Raw genomic sequence first — 21569 nt, 5'->3', positions numbered from 1 at the left:
AGGAAGCTCTCTGTAATGCAGCCATTTGGAAGCACATGGCCCTTCAGTATTAGGCTCCACCATATCTCAGGGCAGTGGTTCTCAAAGTGTGGTCCAGGGACCAGCAATATCAGCATCTCCTGGGATCTTGTTTAAAATGCTCATGATCAGGTTCCTAGTGAATCAGAACCTCTAGGGGTGGGGCCCAGAGATTTGCTCAACGAGCCTCCAGGTGATTCTGATGCTCAAGAGTTTGAGGACCGCTGCCTGAGGGCTTTGTCAAGTCTGCAACCGCCTGACAGAAATGGAAAGTGGGTATGGAGGAGGAAAACCCTACGTAAAAGCCCTGGCCTGAATGTGGCACATGTCCCTTCCACTTACATTCCATCAGCCAGGACTTGGTCACATGGCCTCACGTAAGGCTGGGAAATGTAGGATAGCGCGTCCCCAGGTAGGGAAGGGGGAAGAGCTTGGGGCGAGACAGCTGGCATTCCCCACCACACCTCCCAAGGCCACTTGTTCTAATAAGAATCCTGACTGACTCCCATTCATTCCCCTTCCCACTTCTGCCATATGGTTCAGGCCTTCCCCACCTCTCAGGGACATCTACGGTGACGCTCAAGCAGGTTACCTGCCTCCAGAGACTCGTCTATCCACTTCGACACTGCCCACTGGGCTTATTTTCCTGAAGCCTGTGCCTCCTCAAAGTGCTGGTGCAAACAGTCCACTGCCTCGTGCTAACGCCTCAAAGCGCCCTATTCCCCAAAGCACTTCTCACACCGTTCCACCTCCAGGACCATCCTCCTTCCACCCATCTGATAAAATCCTACTCATCTCTTTCACTCTTCCCTCACCCTCCGGGTTAGAGTCTTCCTCCAGACCCTCATAGCATGGGCTTAGATCTCAGAACTGTTTTCAGAATAGACTGGGAATGAAATTATATTTTTTTGAAGACCAAATAAATAGGGTGAGACTGCCCTATCTAGGATGTTGTCTTTTATCCATTCATTCACTCACACCTCCAGCCATCTATCCATCCATCCATTTATCCAATAACTATTTCTCAAGTGGCTTCTATGTGCTGAACACTTCAGATAGCTGGTGACACAAACAAGAGAAACGAGGTCCCTGCCCCCTGGGAGTTTACTGTTTAGAGGTTAGGGTTCTGATGAGTTGGGACTATATGTCATGAGTGCTAAGTCGGGAGAAGGGTTAGTGTGTTAGGGGAGCACAAAAGGGGGCCTCCAACCTGCACTTGGAGGGTCTGGGAAGGCTGACTAATGAGAGAGAAGGTATTCCAGAAAGTAAATAGTACCAAGGCCTGGAGGCAAGAGAGAGCATGCCATTTTCAGGGATCTTGACGTATATATCTCAGCAGTCTTTTGAATGATTCCTTTCCTAAAGTTTCCTCTCTTCAGAACTGAAGCTACTCAGAGGGGAAATGAGCAGATGCCGAAGAGCCTGCAAGGTGCCTGCCTCTTCTGTACTTTGCTGGGGCGGCAATTTACCAACACTCTCAGTGGCCCTTTGTCACGGGGCAGCTAAGGAGACGGGATTCTTCAAGAGTACTGAAAATGAGGGTTGTCGGTAAATGGCATGAGATTGAGCTTTGATTTCACTTTGGGTGCACAGCTAGGGTGGGTCCTCCTCTGCCGTGGAAACTTAGATCTGAGCATCACCAAATTTTTTTACATTGATGCACCTCAAATCATGTTTTGTACATGACCCCCTGCTCCCTCCCTCCCATTTTCTCTACATTGTGGGTGGTTTTAATTCCTGCCTAGAAGGCTCACAAAGAGGAATCATAAAGAACAACGCTGTTCACTGCACATAAAAAGAGAAGGGACCTCAAGCCCTGCTCACGGCTCTTCAGCTGCTCAGGGGTCTTCCAAGACTGGAATTATGGGGCAGCTATCCCGAGCCTCCTGTCTCACCCAGGAAGGATGGAGGGCAGGAAGAGCTGCTCGGAGCCATTCACCCGAATGTCCTGCTTGCAGCCCGCTCCCATCCTCCACCATAAGTCAGTCAGTAACATCCTCACTTCTAAAACCAACAGGGAAATTATGCAAATAAAACAGTTCTGCTTTGCGAAGCAGAAACAATTTGGAATCTTTCTTGCAGTGTAGCAACGTAACAAACAAGGAGATGCCAGGGAAACTCGGGGATGGGAGGAGCGTGAAGGAGCGATTTCTAAGATCGCTCCATAATTCTTGCCCAGCTAGTGAGTCACTCCTGGCTTTCTCTGTAGCAATGTGGAGGCCTCCAGGTGTGGCAGGTGTGACAGTCAAAGCCCCAGGAATAGCATAAATATGTTGAGCGATTTCTGTGCAATATGTTCAAGAGTCATAAAAGTAGCTTCTTAGAAATAACAAATGTGAACCAGGTTCTCTTCAGATGACTGTAACCTTTGAAGATTTTGGCACATTCCAGCTTTGTTCTCAGATATCTCCAGGGGGCATTAAAAATGTCATCCTATATAAAACTACATGCAATATTTTTCTCAAGTACCACTTTTGAAATACTCCATTGGTAAATTGGACTGGATCTTGGCATGTATTATGGGTCATGGTCTGGGAGGAAACTTAACTATAATTTTCTAACAACATATACGGTTTTATAGATATTATCATAAAGCACAAATTATTTATCCATGATGTATACCTAAATAGCAGGAAATTATGGTAGGCTTTTTAAATTTGGGGATTTGTGTAATTTTTCATTGAACAATATTATAAATTGGAAAGAAATTACTGTAAATCACATAAAATGAATTTGCCATGTTTTTTTTAAAGTTAACTCGACATATGGTTTTCATGCCATTAATTTTTATTTCCATCTTAAAATTATTGCTTGTTTATATACCATTATTTTCTGAAAAGGGATCTGAAGTGGTTAACCAAAAAAAAAAAAAAAAAGCAAAACCAATTTTTTAAAAAAAGACCCAAACCAAGAAGCAAGAAATAAAGAAGTGGGTAAAATAAAACAAAGCAAAACAGAAAAACTCAAAATAACTAGGCTAAAACAGTTTATTAACACCTTAAATGAAATTGTGTGTGATCTAGTTATTTTGTTGGGTTCCTAGCATACTCTGAATGTCACTGCTCAGATGGTATATGTATTATCAAGCTCAGCTTACTGAGAGTCAAGGCCAATCAGGCATTTGTGATTCTTCCTCAAATCAGTGTCTCACTTTTGATGGACACTTTCCCATTTTTCAGCTATGAGAAAGAGAACTGTATTATGTCTGCTTGGTGAGCACAAAGTAGTATCAATGAATCGTGAATCTCACTAGGAATACAGCCACTCTGCTCATCTGGCTATCTAGTTCTGTGTTCACATCTATATGTGTTTCTAAATGTGTTTTCTTAAGACTGTATTTATTAACTGTTTTTTAAAAGGAGGGGAAAAAGAAAGTGAAAGGAAAGGAATATTAGGCACCTAATAGTGAACCTGATCACGGCCAATTTTGATTGGGTGTGTTAAAGTCTATGGCAACACCACGTTAAGAGAACTGGTTAAAGGAAGGACTCCACATCACCAGATTTCCACAAGGAAAAATCTAGCCCATTCATCCATTTTTTTACCCCTGACTTCATGAGCTTGCCACTTCCCTCATGCCCAGCGAAGTTCAGAAACCTTAACTTTCTTTAAGGAAAACTGGCTCTTTTCCTCCTCGGGAGTGTGGCAGGTGGTACCAAAATGATCTGCCCCCTTAACATGACATTGGGCTGCAATTCTTTAATGTCATTGAAATCAAAATGTTAAGCTCCCACTCTGTCCGGGGTCAGGCCACCAACAGGTTCTAAGCCCTTGTTTATGATGTCATTTTAAGTATTCCCTCCTTCAGCAATGACAATAAAAGTTAACTATTAAACTCCTGTTTTCAGCTTCCCACCATGGGTTCCCTGCAACACAAAACCAGCAAATTACATCACTGAGATGCTAGGATGCCTAAAGAAATAAAGGCAAATTCCTCATAAATGGCACTAACTGTAGACCATCTGGCCTGCCCAGCTGCATTTTCTCTACATCAGTTGAGGAGGTAACAAAGATAACTAGCCCCTAGTCTTTCCAGATAACAAAAGCTTAGTTATTCTGAGGGTGGCTAAACCAAGTGGGGTATGTATGGTGGACCCTGCAGCCCTGCCACTCGGCCCACGATGACTCATTTGCAGAACTTCCCAGTTGTCACTGCCAGTGAATTCCCTCCTACTCCATCCCTGCTGCCGGCTTTTCTTTGAAGGAATGGAATCAGGAAGTAGAAGCTGGGACTGAAAAAGGTTTAATCTGCTCATTCATTCATTTGCGCATTCCATGTATTCCCTGTCTAATCTGCGCCATGTCCTGGGGGTACAGAAGTGAGAAAAACAGGCATAGTCATGGCCTTCCTGATATTTACATTCCAGTGGGTAAGAGAGTCAATACAGAAGCAAAGCACCAGGTCACTATATAATTTCACATGGTCACAGTGAAAATAATAGTATGCTATGAAATCGTACTAGATAGCGGTCAGAGAAGGCCTCTCTGAAGAGGTAACATTTATCCGAGACTGGAAGTATTACAAGGAGTCAGGCACATTAAAGTTGGGGAGGGGAAGAGAACATTTTAGGTAGTGGGGAACAGTATGTGCAGAGGCCTGAGGCAGGAAGAAGCCTGGCCTACTGAAAACTGACTAGGTATACAAATAAGGGAGGGAGCTGCAGGAGAGGAAGTTGCAGAGGTAGGCAGGGGCCAGATCATGAATCAACATATCTCTCTGGGAACTGATTGATATACTGCCCCTGGTCAGTTTCATCAATTAGATTTTTGTCTAATCGATGAAACAGCTGATAAAGTTTAACTCAAACAGATGAGGTTTTCAACTTCAGCGACTATTTTCCTTAAGCACAACTACTTTGAGGATAGATGATAGCCAATCAGAATGGAGATATTTTATATATATATATATATAAAATCTTTCCCTGTCTCAATCTTGAAGACTACATGAAATGTTTGTTTAGTATCAAATACTGTCAAGCCACACTGTTCAAACAGAACTTCATATCATGATGGAAATTCTTTTAAAAATCTGAGCTGTCTACAACAGTAGACACTAACCACACGTGGCTACTGAGCAGTTGAAATGTGGCTGGTGCAACTAAGGAACTGAAGTTTTCACTATTTTATTTTAAATTTAAATAGATACCTGTGGCTAGTGGCTAATGTATAGGGCAGAGCAGCTCTTGAATCTGGATGTGCTTAGAAGAGCTCATTTTTAGGAAGGTACTAACAAAAGGCTTAGTTAGGTGAGCTCAGAGCCTGAGCAACACCTGTGATGGTTCATAGACTTCTGAAGGGGAAACTGCTCAAACAGTTAAGTACAAGATCTGAAGGAAGGGCACAGCCAGGGCACCTGAGAATTTTCTAGTCTAAAATTTCAGAAGTCTGTACGAGAATCGCACAACTTCTGACTTTTAATGGCCCTAAACATACTGAATGGATGACAGGAGGCAGTGTGTTATAGACACTTGCTACTCAAAGTGTGGACCAGTAGCATTGTCGTCCACAAGCTTGTTTTAAATGTAGAATCCCTGGCTGGACTCTCAACTGACTGAATCAGAACGTGGATTTTAACAAGAGCTGCAGTCATTCAGATGCACATTCAAATGTGAGCAGCAACTGTCGTGGAAGGGCTTTGGAGATGGGCAGGTCTGGGTTCAAATCGCAACTCTGCCTCCTACCTGAGCAAGTCTTGGGCCTCAATTTTCTCACCAAAAAATGGAGGTGATACTAGTTAACCTCCAAGGGTTATTGTGAAGATTCAACGAGTCGACATATAAAAAGAAACTAGCATGAGGTCTGGTTTATGTTGAGTGATCAATCAATCAATCATTCGTTTATTTATTCAACAAATCATTACTGATCACCTATTATATTCCAAGCACTCATCTAGTCCTGTGTTTAAAATCTCTTTCAGGAAAAAGAATGTTTTGTTGGGGATGGGAAGGAAAGAAAATGTACCTCTCTAGCAGTTTCAGTACTATAACATGGACAACTTATCTTTATAGGAGTCTCAAATCCTATAGGATCTTTATAAGATTCTCAAAGATCAGGGGCTTCCGGCACCGTCCTCAGACTTTCAAATAGGGGCAGAGGAATGGAGAGGGGGGAATAAGAGAAAGATGGGAATTAGACAAATGGAGAAGGTTTGTTATATTGCCTTACCAACAAATCAAAAGCATTAGAGCTGTCTTAAAAATTAAGCACAAACTGTTAGCAGCACAGATTTTCTTTTATTAGTTTCCTTAAAAAAGAAGAACCAGCATTTCTCGCTGGAGGTCCCACTGGTAGGAGAGGGAATGCAAGGGGTGTTCTTTTCTGCTACCCAGGCAAAAAGAGTTTCTCACCCAAGCCAGTAGGTGTTAATCTGCTTAAGCCTGCCTGAGTGGATCTGTTAGATTGCTGGCACATGGCCATTTAGGGGTTTTGTTTCTCAGACCACAGGGGCCCATTTTTCCAAGACTTCCACTAGCTTTTTGTTTGATAACGTCTATTTCTAGCAGCATTTACTCCTTCAACAACAAATTCAATGGAACAGAAATTTACTGAACACCTACTATTTGGCAGACCCTCTGTTGGGGATACAGAGATGAATAAGGAACAGTTGCTATGCTCTAAGAGCTCACACAGAAGTAAGTGCTGCTTCATTCTCTCAGGTGATGGCTATTATCACTGCGTCTTCCTACTGCTTGGGGGAAAAAGAAAAAATCCTTCGGCTTCCTTAGATGCCCTCTTTCAATCCCCACTGACCTCGCTGTGCTCTCCCGAGGTCTCAGGGGCTGCAAGGGTTAATTACTTGCTTACTGTGGCTGGCTCATTGTTCTCTCAAACTTCCCACCCCTTCCAATTCCACTTCCAATTGTAAAATTTGCTTAATACACTTTAATAATGTTTTTCTCTTCACAGAGGTGATATACGTTATAGAAAAATACAGATAAGCAAAATGAAGAAAAAATTAAAAACCATCTGCAATCCCGCCACCTAGAGAGATAACCTGGTTTAATAAAAAGGATACTTTAAAGAAATTATAACAGTCATCCCATATGCAGTTCAAAATATAGAGGGAAATCATGCAAAATCCAGGCATCTGGTACATGATAATTTGGGGGAGGGGGGTTTCTTTCTATTCTTGTTGCAGTTACTCTCAATGGAGCCTAACAGTCTGCTAAAGTCATTATCTTTTGGGGGAAAATATGATGTAGATGTGCAAATTAGGAGGGGATATTTTTAGCCACACGGGTGGATAAGGACACCGGTGATTTTATAGAAAAACGTGTTTAGAAGTTTGCTGTAATTAGCTAAATTAGTGTTGCTATTCAAATATTCCAATCCTGGTAACAGAATCTGACCCAAGAAACTTGTCTTTTTCCCTTGGAATCTGAAGTGGGAAATATAAAAATTTCTACTTTAAGCAAGTCTGATATAAGAATTCCTGAATTCATAATGAAGAGTGCTTGAATATCACTAGAAGCCAACCCCATGCCAGCCTCAATATATATTATCTCTGTTAATCCTCACAATAGTCCTTCAAGATAGATACTATTAACCCTATTTTATAAATGATGAAAGTAGGGCTCATAAAGCTTAAGAGGCTTGCCCAAGATCTTACAGCCAGAACTAGGACCCAGAGCAAAGAAACATTATGGTAGAGTTAAGTGGAAAGTACATGGCGGACCAGGGTTCAGAGCCCACTCACTGTGGGACCCTGGGCAAGTTCCTTAACGCTCTAGGTTTTCCTGAACTGGACTTTTGTGTGACACCAGTAGCCTGCAATTAATGCTGACATAAAGGACAGTCTTGCTTGATCCCGTCTGATCTCAGAAACTAAGCAGGGTAGGGCCTGATTAATACTTAGATGGGAGACCACCTGGGAAGACCAGGTACTGTAGGTGTAAAAAAATAAAAAATAAGGAATTATAAGCTGACAAGGTCCTTGCAATCTGTGAGGTCAACCGAGGATTGCCTCACCTATTAAAAAAAAAAAAAAAAAAGAACAGTCTTAAGAATCAAGACATGGAGTCCACCGTAAGGCTGTTGTTGAGGACACTGTGAACAGTTCACAGTTGCCTCTTCATGAGGGCGGCTCAGAGAAATTCCCGTTTGTTCTCAATTCCAAGGACAGCATACTCCTGAGCGATGTGTTTACTATCTTAACGGCTCCTCACTTGTCAGCATTGGCTCCTGGAAAACTCTGAGCCAAGTTTAAGGCCCACCTTTAGGAAATCTTTGCACCTTCAGGGCATGCTTGCTCCGCCTCACTCCTGAGTACACGTTTTGCTCCGAATTTGTTCTGATTTCTTCTGTCACTCCCACCTTCATTTTATCTTCTTGAATCTTCTGTACTCCTGTGCGCGCCCTTAAATTCTTTTAGATTTAACTCTCGGTTTCCTCGGCTATGAACTGGGGCAATATTTCTTTTTTAAAAATATTTTTAATTAAGTTTATCGGGGTAACATTGATCTGTTGTAATGCACTTAGCACAGTGCCTGGCCCATGTTAGACGCTCAGTTAATGGTATCTCCTTTCATGCTCTTCAAATGCACCTTCGTCACTTCATTAAAAAAGAAAGATGTTATTTGCATTCCAAAAGATTCTCCGATTTACAAAAGGTTGAATACAGAGTTCTTTTAAGAATAAAGTTTGTTTTTTTTTTTAAGAATAAATGTATTTAAAATAGGATTTCATTCTCAAATACCTTTATGAGTATTCCTTAAGGGGTCTCTGACACATAATTGGCATAGTGCTGATCCACCAGCTCTTTGCTCCATGTAAATAATGCAACTACTCTCGTGTGCTATTTATTTGCAAAGTCTGTGGGATGGAATGGACTGAATTGTTAAAGTGAAAACCTTTTCTTTATCTTTCCAGGGGAATTTTAAGGTGGAAATGGTCTGCTGCAGAATATATAGAATTGGTGGACCAAGTTTTCTCTTTCGCGTCTTAAAAATGGCTTCCCTTAACCAATTCTTTAGTTTTTCACGTGTCTACAAGGGGATGTTGAATCCTATTCCCTCTACCGTCTAAAACAGCTTTAATTATTTCCACTGTGTCAACATTCTAGAATTTATTAGTAATTAAGTTGATGAGTTTATTGTCAAGTTATGCGTTTATTAAATAAAATGAGCTTATTGTTATTAGTGATTTCTTAAATTACCACTTTTAATTCTAACCACTTCATAAAATTCTTAAGCATCCTGAGTGTTTCGAATTTTGTCGGTTTCTTTTCTCAGTCCCTAGTACTTTCAAGGTATCCAATTAAAAAGTAAATTAGTAGAATTAATAATATGTATGGAATAGGTTACCGTTAAGGTCACTGTCTAATAATCTTCAAAAAGAAGTGGGCAAGCAGAACCCAATAATCTACTTATGTTTTTCTTAAAGCAATTTGTTGGATACTTAATGCCCGTTGAGTGTTGAAAAGTTCTTTTGCTGTGCCCGTCTGAACGACATAGCCCCAAGCTTGCTTTTGTCCTTGTCTGTCCCTTCCTATTTCTTCCTACCTTTATTTTCCCTTTTCTTCCTTTTAAGTTTTTTATTGAAAGTCTTTTGGCTGCCAGGCTCTGTGCTAAACATTGCAGGGAGGCGATTGTGGGCAAAACAGAGAAGGCCCCGAGTCTGGGGGGCGGGGTGCGGGGTGGGACAGGCATTAATCAAATCACATTCATTAATAGGTGTGCGTTTACAGATTGGGGTTGGCACCATGAAGGACTGTAGTGAAGAGTGGGATCTGATCTGGACTGGGGTCAGTAGACAGATTCTCCGTATCACAATATGAAGAATGAGTGGGTACCAAGGGAAGAGAAAGGGGTCCAGGCAGCAGAAACAGCATGTGCAAAGGCCCTGTGGTGCTGGGAATTGTGATACTCTGTAAAAAATGAAAGATAATGTGGCTGTATCAGATAGAAAAAAAGGCAAAGGGTAGGGGATGCTTCCGGTGAGGTCAGCAGGGCCAGAGTCACATACTTTGTACAGATTTTGACTTTCAGCTTAAGAGCAATGCAAGGATGTGGTTCCATAGTGTAGCAGTTAGCACGCCTGCTTTACATGCAGGAAGGTCCTGGGTTTGCACCCCAGTGGAGCCATGGTCCATGATTTACGGCCATGCCACCCTGAACAAGCCCAATGTCTGATCTTGGAAGCTGAGAAGGGTCGGCCCTGGTTAGTACTGGGATGGGAGACCACCTAGGAAGACCATGTGCTATAGGCATATTTAAAAAAAAAAAAAAGCAATGCGAAGCAACTGAAGCATCCTAAGAAAGAACTGGGGGTGCGAAAGCTGTATCAGTGACTGATGCATCTCCACTTGTCTCCGCAGGAGCGATGCAGTCATACACGTGGTCTCTAACATACACGGTGACAACAGCGGCGGGGTCCCCAGCTGAAAACTCCCAGCAGCTCCCCTGTATGCGCAGTACTCATGTGCCTTCTTCCTCGGTCACACACAGGGTACCAGTTTATCCCCACAGAGAGGAGCACGGGTAGGTGACCTTCCTGGGATGTTGCCTTGCTTTTAAAGTTGGTTTTAAAGGACAGGGTTTACTTGGAGACGGGAAGAGCGCCAGCCTTTGTCGAGTCCTCGCAGTGTGCTTAGCACTGTACCAGGTATGACGGTCTCATGCAGTCAGTCCCCACCACGACGAGGCGAGGCGGGTGTTAGTGACCCCATTTTACAGATGAAGAAGTTGAGGTTTGGGTGACGAAGTTCAGTCACTCTAGATCACACAGCTGGTAAATGTGGGGTCCAGACTGAGCACCTATCCACCTCCAAAGCCTGTGTCCTTATCTCTTTACTGCTGTAAAGTCTCAAGCTGAAAACTCCCTTTCAGCAGTTCCCTTAGGTGGCTCTTTCAGCACTCTGTGGCCTTATAAAGCTTCCTGGTAGGTCTGAGTCTTTTATGACCATTTAGAGGAGGGCTTCCCCACCTGAGAGCTAGAGGTCCCTGGAAGGCAGTAAGTATTAATGGGGTTCAGGGAATCCCAGTGAGTTCCAGTGGTGCTTTGGACTCTGAATAAATAAATCATTCATTCTATCCACATTATATAGTGATGTTGCTATGATGAATAAACTGCAAATCCATTTAAAAGTGTTACCTGAATCATAATAGCTTTTGCTATTATGCATTGTCTTTATCAAAAGACACTTATCTTAAAATGTCTAACGTGCAGTGATCTGAAAAACACTTAGATGTTAAAAAGGGTCCTTATTCCCTGCTGTGTGGGTGCAGCGAGCCTCACAAGGTTCTGAGAGACCACCTTTGGGGGACACAGTGGAGGGGGTGGGGAGGAAGAGGAGGGCCTCTCAGGTCCCTTCCTCATGGTGGCCCAGCACAGTGCACAAGGTGGCGACCCCGAGCATGGGCGCAGGCCCGGCTGTGGGTGTACTCTGAGTTATTTACATAGGTTTGGGTGCCCCTGATCAGTCAGTAGGCAACCATCGTTTTCTCAGGGGGCCTCTTAGAGTGTTTTCTCACAGGTTTAGAGTAAACTTTGAAAATCATTTCAGAGAGCTTTTGGATTCTGCAGGAACAGCAGGCTAGACAGCCATGTAGTCATATATCGGCATCTTTCCTGTAAAGGGGTTATTAAGAATAGTGATGATAATATCACATGTGTCCACAGGATTTTCTGTTTTCGGAGTGTCTTCCACATGTGACCCTCAGAATAAGCATGTGCAGCATTTTTACAGGTGGGAGAAACAAGGTTGAGAGTAGCCCAAAGCCCCACAGCTCAAAAGTGGCGGAGCCAGGAACTGGGGTCTTTGATGCCTGGTTGTCCGTGCCATGGTGTCTCTTCCCAGGCGTCAACTCAGAGGAAGGTACTACGTTCTTACCCATCATGGGGATACAGAGCCTGAACAATTCAAAAACAGAAATCCCAAAGTAACTTCTCATATATTTTTTTTTTCTATTTGACTTCAGGCTCTTTAAGAGAACAGGACTAGAGGTTTCCATCACTAATTATGTTTTGCTCAGGGCTGGCTTTTGTTCCCTGAGCTCGCTGGGTGGTGAGGGAGCTGTGCTGAGGGGACAAGGGATGTCAACCTGGGAGTTGAAACTTAGCACAACAAAGCCACAGAGCGGAGATGGTAAGAATCAGAAAGGAAAAAAACAAACAAAAAAAAAATGGATAAAAGAGAAAGCATAGGAGAATAAAAAGTAAAAAAAAAAATAATTGAGGTTGAGTTTTAAAGATGTCAAACTGACTTGTTCTTGCTGCTGTTACTCACAATAGTCAATGCTTAATGCGTTGTAGATACACGGGAAGCTATAACTACGGGAGCTATGGCAACCAGCACCCTCCCCCGATGCAGAGCCAGTACCCGGCCCTGCCGCACGAGGCAGCCATCTCTGGGCCGCTGCACTACCCGCCGTACCACAGGAGCCCTGCCCAGGTGAGTCAGCGGTCCTGCCTCTTGCCCAGGCACTGGCATGCTTGGTGCCAGGTCTAGCCAGTGTAACACAGGTCATAGGCACCTTGTGTATATTGTGTGTCGCCAAGGAGAGGATGGTCTTTCCCCACAGTGTCACCTCTGCCCTCCAGCGGCTGCCCACAGTGGGTGCCCGACCAATGTCCAGGCTCCACTTCCTCTCACGCACATGTTCCGCCCTCTCTTTGACCTCTCTAACCCCAGGATCCAGTCAGCTGCCGTGTCTGTTGTCCTTTTTCGGGCAGCCGCCCTCAGGTGGGACCTTTCGTCTCCTTTCCCATCACCGTCATCATCCTCTTGGCACAGACCCGTATCGACTCCCGCCAGGGCTGTTATCTTGGCATCGTCCTAACTGGCCCCTCAGTCTCCCACGTGTGCTTCTGTGTCTTTAGCTCACACACATAATCTTAACCAGAGGAATCCTCCCGAAGTGGGCCCTTTATCAGATCCTTCTCAGGCCACACATGTCCTCTGGCTCCTCACTGTCTAACAAACCAGATCGCCCCTCCGTGGCCCGTGGTGACTAGAAGTTGAGGCTGCACCTGTAACACCAGTGTTGGGCAGTCTACTTGCCTCAGACACGTTCCCGTGCACTGGCCCCAAAGGCAGCTGGTCACCAATTCCATTCGATTCTACATCCTCAGTGTCTCCGCACGCCCACTGTCCTCGCCTCCGCTCAGGTCTTTACCTAACCTAGATGATGGCCAAAAGCCTTCCCATGGGTCTCCACATCGCTGAACTTGCCCCAGCTCCGGTCCATCCCCTGCACTGCAGCTGAAAGAATCTTCTGGCAAAAACCCAACTGGCCATAACACTCTCTTCTCTTTCGCATGCCATCGCTTTCAGAGTCAAGTTAATTCCTTAGCATGTCTCTCAAGACTTGTTAGTTACCACCTGGCCTTTCGGGACTCCCAGTGACCTCTGACCCCCATCTTGGCTCCAGCCACACCATCCCCCCATACAGTTCCCCCCATGTCTTCGCTGATACTGTCTCTTCTGGCTTGGCTTCTCCTCCTCAACCTCTTCTGCTTGTTGTTCAGGACAAGCATCGCACTGTCCTCACGGCACCTGCTGTCATGACGCCTTTGCCTCCTCCAGGACTGGTGGGTGCCCCTCCCCCGTACGCACTGAGCACCCTGGGCTTGCTTCTGGCGGGAGCACTTCTCACACCATTATCATCGCTGACTTTCCTGACTCCCACGGGAGACCCCAAAGCTCCTTAAGGGCAGAAATTAAGTCTAGTATCTCCAGGTCACAGGACACACCACCTATCAAAGGGAACAGGTGACCTTTACTGAACATGTGTCACATGTCAGGCATGGTGCCACGCACTTTACGCATCCTCGAAGAAACCCATGCAGGAAAGAAAATAAGAGTAACTTGCCCGAGGATTTAAACACACGCAGGGCGACCCCGGCTGCCCAAGCTCCTCAGTACCACCCTCTGTCACCTCTCGTATATCAGTATTCTCTGAGTGTTCATTGAACAGAGGAGTAAACGGGGCGGGGTCAGCATACACAACCCATGGTATGCCCAGCACGCACACTCCGTTCTGCCAGTGTGGGGGCCATGGCGGGCTTGCGAGCCTGGGTGTGGCAGGATGAGCACTCTCGCAGCACCCACAGCATGGACCAGAAAGCGGGCTGGTAGAGGCAGGGAGCTCTGCCCCCAAGCTGGAGGCTAGAAGAGAGATGGCAGGAGGTGAGCTGGGGTGGAGGCCGCGATTACATCAGCTGTCAGCACAGAGGCTTGCCTCCGAGGGAGGGCACCTAGGAGAACGTATCCACAATACATGGCGCTCGGGGCAAACAGGCGTCTGTTTTGATTTCCATCTACAGTACCCAGGGGAACCCTGGTATAATCCCCAGACAAGCCAAGGAGTTAGTTCCACTAAATCAACCACCTGGGGTATTCACTGCAGGTCTCCAACTGCGTCACGCAGAGATGCCAGCTCCTTAGGTACTGCTTCTCTTGGGAGCAGAGTCCGTGCTCCTCTCTGTGATCTGACAAATGACTTAGAGCTGCTGCCATAGACTGAGTCACACTTAACAACACAGTCTAAGCAGCTCATTCATTCATTCATTCATTCATTTCTCAAGTGATTGTCGGGTGCCTGTGTGGCAAGCACCACCACAGCCTCCGAGAATGCAGTGGAGAACGAGGCAGAAACGAGCCTCTTTTGGGAGAGCTTACGCTCCAGTAGGAGACACTGGTCTAAGCAACCGTGGCCAGTACAAGCCACAGCTCCCGGCATTATCTTCCCTCTCTCTTCACACCCGCATCCCTCCTCATGCAATTTCTGGAGCCGGTTTTCTGGGGGTGATATCTTTAAAGCCATTGCCATCAAAAGAAGCCAGGGTCTCCTCAAGACCCACGTGGTCCCTGGTGATCGCAGATAGGTCTGTACCCTCCGTGCTGGAAGCCACGACGGTCCCCACCTGGAGCACTAACATTTAGTAGCTGGGCTTAATCGAAGGGCTGAGGACTAAAGAAAGCCCAGGGAGGAGCTTTCTGAATCCAGATGAGGTGTGAGAAGCAATAGGGTCCTTGGCTGGCCTCTTTGCCACCTCAGCCTGCAGCCCTTAGGCAAGGTCTTTGACAACCTCTGACCCCACCACACACACACTGTGCACTTCGTGGCTTACGCCTTAGTCTCCATTTAGAAAGTGGGCTGAGGAGAAGTTAATTATATCACATCTCTGCCAGGTTGATGAGTGAGGTCAGTGCTTCTCTGGGGAATGTGCCGTCTAAAGTTAAGGAATCCTGTTTTAGTTTTCATTAACATTTATGCATCAAGCTCTATTTTAGGCACTTTCAAATACACAGACTCACTTAATTCTCACAGCACGTTCTGGAAGAAGGCATTTTCTCCACTTTTTAAAGATGAGGAAACAGCCTCAGAGGGTAATTTGCCCCAGGTCATGCATCCAGTAAGTGACACAGCAGACTCAAATGCAAGGCAAGTTTTCCAACTCTCGATTCCACTGAGCACTATACTGCTGCTGTGTGTTTTGCAGGGTGGGAGATAAATTCAAGAGGTTACTGCAACCATTTTCAATAAGTTTCAAGTTTCCAAAGAGAAGAACCACACAGCCAATGTACCTTATTTCTTTCCTTTCCTGGTTCTTTGGTTTAAAGTTGAGCGTACAGGGGAGAATCCACTGCAGGGCTAATTAGTTTTAGCCCTGAGCAGAGGCCGAACTGTTCCAAACCTGAGTATTGAAATATCACACTTCATTGTATCAGACTCACTGGGGAAAAGATCAGTCTGAATTGGAGAAAAATTGCAATTATAGAATATGGTTAAAGAATGCCATTGGTCATCAGCAGAATAACTAAAACGAACTCCTGCAAGTATGCCTGCCAGGTTTGCCTTAAAGAACTGATAAGACACACCTGTGAAGTACAATAATTGTATGCATCCCAGCATTTACATGCTCAAAATAACCTGCCCTTCTTTATACTGCTCATTGGCACAACACGTGCTTTCTTCCTGGGTAAAAGGAAGAGAAATCTCCAGTCCTCCTTGAACTCTCACAATTTCTGAATTAGAGAGTCCAGATGAATGAGGTTTCACAGTGTAAGGTTTAGTTATGTCAGAAAAACACCCTCCTTGCAACGATGCTGCACTTGTTCATATCGGAGAAAACGAACTGAGGGACTGTGTCAGCCTTGCCTTCTCTGGTCCCCCATTCTCATGCTCGACCCAAAAGTGAAAGCAAACCAGAGTCAATACATGGTTACAAATATTTCTGAGCCTCACCCAACACATGTTCATGGACCCTCTACCCGGTCAGCTGCCATGAATCTAAACTGGGCCCCTAGAGCTCAAAAACCATTTGATCAACCAGAAGCTGTGTGACTAGAAATACACGCAGCGTAGACTAGACAGCTGTTCCTTATTTCTCATCTGTATGGCCAAGGCCCAGCCTTGCCCGCCAGTCACACAGCTTTCACAGACTCTCCATCCAAGATCAGCCCAGGCCCCGTGGGCCCTCGACCTCAGAGGCGCAGTGACTATGCTACAGTGTTAGCTCAGGGGCTCCGCTTTGGACTAGCATTCTGGGCCAAAGGCAGTAAAAATCCATCAGCCACAGTGATATCAGCCCAGGCCCCGTGGGCCCTCGACCTCAGAGGGGCAGTGACTATGCTACAGTGTTAGCTCAGGGGGCTCCGCTTTGGACTAGCATTCTGGGCCAAAGACAGTAAAAATCCATCAGCCACAGTGAAGTAGGATCTCTGACTGTGGAGCCCGGCTTCCCAGATTCAGATCCCAGCTCTGCCTCTCATTAGCTCTGTGCCTCAGTTTCCTCATGTGAAAACTGGGGGTAATGACAGTACCTATTTCATAGGATTGTTGTTAGTGAGTTAAGTTGTTAGTGAGTTAAGTGAGTTAATAAAAGTTAGAACAGGGCCTGGTTCACAGCACTATTTGTGTATATTATTATTATCCTTTGTAATACCATAGTTATGTTTTGCGTGATTACAGAATTAATATCTGTCTCCCTCACTATACCTAACCAGGTCCTTTTTTTCTGACCATTATATGCCCAGGGCCCAGCATGGGCTTGGGCCTTAGTGGGTACTCAGGAAATACTTGTCGATGGAACGAATGAATGAATGGATCCTCACTCTGGCACTAAGTTTCTATATAACCTCAACCAGGTCATTCATTTCCTCTCTCTTGACCTCAATTCCTTCATCTGTAAAATGAGAGGTAGGACCACTAAGGCTTTCCCTATCATGAATGGACCATGATCTTATGATTTAAAGAAGAATATTAATAATAGCTAATATGTTCTGGAAACGTACTACATGGGAGTTCTAAATGTTTCATGTGCATTAACTCAATTAATACTGACCCCAAAAGCTCAGCAGATATGGATCGTCTGGCAATGATTTGGGGGAAGAGCTACGTCCTCTTCCAGGCTCAGAAGAAGCCTGGCTGGAGGCAGGCCCACTGGCAGAACTTCGGTGCGGTGAGAGCCGCCTTTCATAGGAAAACAGTTTGTCCTCCTGACTGGGCCACCTTTCACCCCTTGCTCAAGTAGCAGTCCATTTGGTAAGGGTCAGGGATAAAGGGCTCATTCTTCCCTCTCCATGTGCAGGAAAGTCAGCCCTTGGTGTGGGGAGTTGTTTCTCAAAATAGAACTTCTTAATATGGTTCCAAGAAGGCCCAGAGTCAATCACAGCTGAGACAGACTTATGCCTCAGCCACTGGACAGAACCTTCGACTACTTATGTACACACACGTACAAACACAGACACGTACCCACAAGCACACCTCACATACCTCTCTCAAAAGTGTAGGAACTGATGACTTACCTCCATTTTTGACATCGGTAGCAATAGCGTGTGATTTGACCCAGAAAATAGTAACTTCCTGTTATGGGCCCTCAACAAAAAGCGCCTTTATTCTGGGCAGAGCTCTCTGGACCCCAGGGTTTGTGCCCAGCATGCTTACGGACCCTGCATGAAACCGGATGTAAGTGTGAAAGGTGAGGCGGGTGCCACAGGCCAGCCTCGGCCACTCCCGCCAGACTAAATAGAAGCTTCATTGGTGGCGTTAATCACCAGGCCAAGGCAGTGGACACTTCAGCCTCTCATCTTTCAATGGTCCCTTCACCATGGGGAAAACGAGTCACTGACTCATTTGCAATTAGCTGACCTAATGGGACAGAATTTTCCATGCCAGATTCTGTGGTAACAGAATTTTATTGTCACATTGGAGATATTTTGAGCCAGTCTCATTTCCAGGCAATTACTCTTTGAGTCTGTGACACAACCGCTGGACACAGCTGCGTTTAAGGTCCTTGATTAGGTACAAAAGCCACACTCTCTTGGGTTCTGTGCGAAGGAGGCTCCAAGTCCATACCGTGACATTTTATCTATGTAAGTCAAGGCAAGTGAACAGTCTGTCAGACCAGCAGGTTCAGGCTTGGGCAGAATCGTAAGACTCTGTGGTCTGTAGGGGACAAGAAAGCTTACAGGAAGAGTGACAAAGAGATTAAAATTAAAAGGGCTACGTTTCCAGTAAGGAGTGCTCTTCCTCTGCTGTGCAGTTCAGTCGTGCACCAGTCAGATTGATGTGGGGAAATAAGCCCTACCCTGGGTTTAGAGCCAGCTCTTCCACTAGCTTGCCATGTGACTTTGGGCAGGACGCTTCAGCTCATGGGTACCCATTTTCTCATCTGTACAACATGGCGTCGGATTATATCATCCCCAAGGTTCTTTCTAGTGGTGACATCCCACCAAATAGTAGATGATTCAGCACCTACTGTGTGCCAGGCATCATTCTAGATGTTGAGAACATGGAGGTGACCGTGAGAAAGCCCCACCAGGAGCTTATGAATAGAAGCCAGTAGAAAGAGACAGCTGACGAGAAGGATGGTAAGATTTGGATCTGAGAGGCACAGGGTGGAGCATTTAACTCTTTGAGATAGGATGTCCAGAAAAGTCTCTCTGAGGAGGTGACATTTGAGCTGAGGGCTGAAGACTGATAAAAAGGCAGGCGTGCAAGTATCTCGGGGGCCATGATGGTAAAGAAGTGTTCTAGGCAGAGGGAGCAGGCAAGGCAAAATTCCCTGAGATGGGAACCAGCTTGGCATGCTAGAGGACCAGAGAGGAGGCTTCTCTGCCAGGGACAGCACCGCAAGGTGAGGTGACATGCATCCGGGGATCTTACTTGAAAGAATGTTAGGAGGCGGAAGTAAACTTTTTGAAAAAATTAAAGACTGTTTTGTAATATTCCTAAATATTAGCTGTTTAATACCCGGGATCTTGTGTTCTTGAGCACGGCCCAATCTTACAAGGGTCTCTCTGGGATTTAGAGTGGGTCCTGGGCTACAATTCCATGGCCCAGGACTGAGGATCCACCACAGCTGTCACACAAACAGCACCCTGTCGAGTCCCAGGACGAGTACATGAGAATACTTAAGCGTTTCTGATCTGACTGAGGAATTATGCAAGCCTGGGTATGCTTTCCATAGTCTCCTTGGCAACAGCCCTTGGTGCCTTCTCCCTTGAGTTCCCAGACACCACCTATGCACTTCTCCCTCTTTCCTACCTGTGCGTCTGACCGTGAAGTGGCTGTACTTTGCTATGTAAGGCATGCTTGCCCTGTGTAGGACAAACCCTCCCAACTAGAAGTTGGATCCCTCTATCTTGACTGATGAATAGCTGGTCCTCTTCTCATGATTTTGGCCTCACTTCCTTCTCCTGCGCCCCTCAGGCTCCCACTCAAAGAGGCAGAATGGTCCCCTTTGGCCCCACTGACTACAAGGAGCAGCCATTGTTGTCATAACCCCTTCTCCCCGGCTGTCTAGGCTTCAGCCTGTCTGTCTCCCTCACAGGAGGCAGCCTCCCACCTAATCCCTCGGGGCTCCACTCTCCAACTGTCAGGGAAGACAGATGGGGAGCAGAAGAATTCACACACTCTCTCCCCTACTCGCTGTCCTTGCCATCCTTGTTGACTGGCTCCTGTTCTTGTTGGGGTGGCCCTTAGCACAGCAAGGAAATCTGTGTTGACTGGCCTGCACACGGGGAGCTTTCAAAGGGAGCCCAGGGTTCCTCCCCTTGCTCCCCTCTGATTGTACTAAAAGAGGCTTATTTGCATAGCTGTCTTAGAAACTGAAAAAAAAAAATTGCAAAGAAGAAGCACTTCAGACGCACTTCTTTTATTCCTATTTCTTTCTAGAACTGCTTCCCCTCTTCCTGTAGCTATGAACACCTGTTTTTTTGACCTGCACAAAAGCACACCTTCCCGCCCCTCTCACTTGGCTTATCTTGAGTCTTTCCACATTCACACTCACCAAGGCCAATAATTTGCCAGTTCCTGCTTGTTTATCTTCCAGGACTTCGGTGACTGTGAACCAAAAAGATAGGTGTTCTTCAGATGATAGGCACTAATAATAAGCTTTGAAGCTGTTGACTTGCTTCCTCTTCAAAAGCCTGCTTTTAGGCTGCAGTTCGTAATTGAATTCAATTGTGAAATGCTATTTTTAATAATGTCATTGTGCTTTTACTTGGCAGTATTGTTCTCTTGGGTTGATGGGGTGAGACCTATCGCATCTCTATAACTGATGCTAAAATTCACAACCATCCGTCCATACATCCATATCTATTTGGACATGCTGTTACCTGTGTATACACACACACACACACACACACACACACACGCGCGCACGCGCACACACACACACACACACACACTTTCTTGTATTCCCAGTATGGCTACTCCTCCTTTTGAGTTTGACTTCCCAGTACATTCTAGCTTAAGAGCAGAAAGTCAGTGTTACTGGTTGAGTGAACACACCAGTCCAACTCTGGCTAAGATAAGCAATCCTTTCAATTTCTCCTTTGGGTGCTTCCTAGACCAAGGTTCAGTCTTCAGAGGTTCATTCCTTCCTATCGACTTTCATTAATAGCATCTTAAGAAATTTAATTTAAAACTGTGAACATGATTGATATTGTGTATCTGTGACCTCAGGCTAATTTTAACTTTGTGGAATTTCTTTTCCCTCAACAAGTACCCTTTTAACAGCCCCGCTTCCCGGATGGAGCCTTGTTTGATGAGCAGTACTCCCAGACTGCATCCTACCCCGGTCACCCCCCGATGGCCAGAGGTGCCCACAGCCAACACGTGCTACACAAGCCCGTCCGTGCATTCCACGAGGTATGGAAACTCTAGTGACATGTACACACCCCTGACCACGCGCAGGAATTCTGAGTATGAGCACATGCAACACTTTCCTGGCTTTGCTTACATCAACGGAGAGGCCTCCACAGGATGGGCTAAATGACTGCTACCATAGGAATCCATATTTAATATTAATAAGTATTAATAATAATAATGAACCCATCCACCCCTCCCCCAGAAGACTTTATCTCTATACATCATAACTCATGGACTATTCCTAGGCGTCTATTTTCCTAATGAACGTGAGGCTGGGGTTCAGAGTGGGATGAATAAACTTTAGTTCAGAAACGGGACTCACTAAGAGTCAGTGAGATTGGGTTCCTGTAGCCAAGCCAGACTTGTCTTGACTTTCTATAGAGCACTGTCTCGGGCAGGGCAATCTGTGCCTTTTCCCCTCTATGACTTTGCTTTGTGTTGGCAAGCACT

The 21569-nt window shown here is 45.5% G+C and overlaps 1 protein-coding gene across 1 annotated transcript in view; it reads left to right on the top strand.

Annotated features, from left to right (window-relative positions):
- The window catches only part of RFX4 (regulatory factor X4), a 120881-nt gene extending 99635 nt beyond the window's left edge, over positions 1–21246 (top strand). Inside the window, 3 exon segments of the mRNA XM_006914517.1 lie at positions 10334–10496; positions 12271–12409; positions 20974–21246. Of these exon segments, the coding sequence (XP_006914579.1) occupies positions 10334–10496; positions 12271–12409; positions 20974–21246 (575 nt within the window).
- The last annotated feature ends 323 nt before the right edge of the window (positions 21247–21569 follow it).

Source organism: Pteropus alecto, unplaced genomic scaffold (assembly GCF_000325575.1).
Source record: "Pteropus alecto unplaced genomic scaffold, ASM32557v1 scaffold94, whole genome shotgun sequence".
NCBI lineage: Eukaryota > Metazoa > Chordata > Mammalia > Chiroptera > Pteropodidae > Pteropus > Pteropus alecto.
Note: the sequence above shows the minus strand (reverse complement) of the source record. Positions and strands in the feature narration are given on the sequence as shown.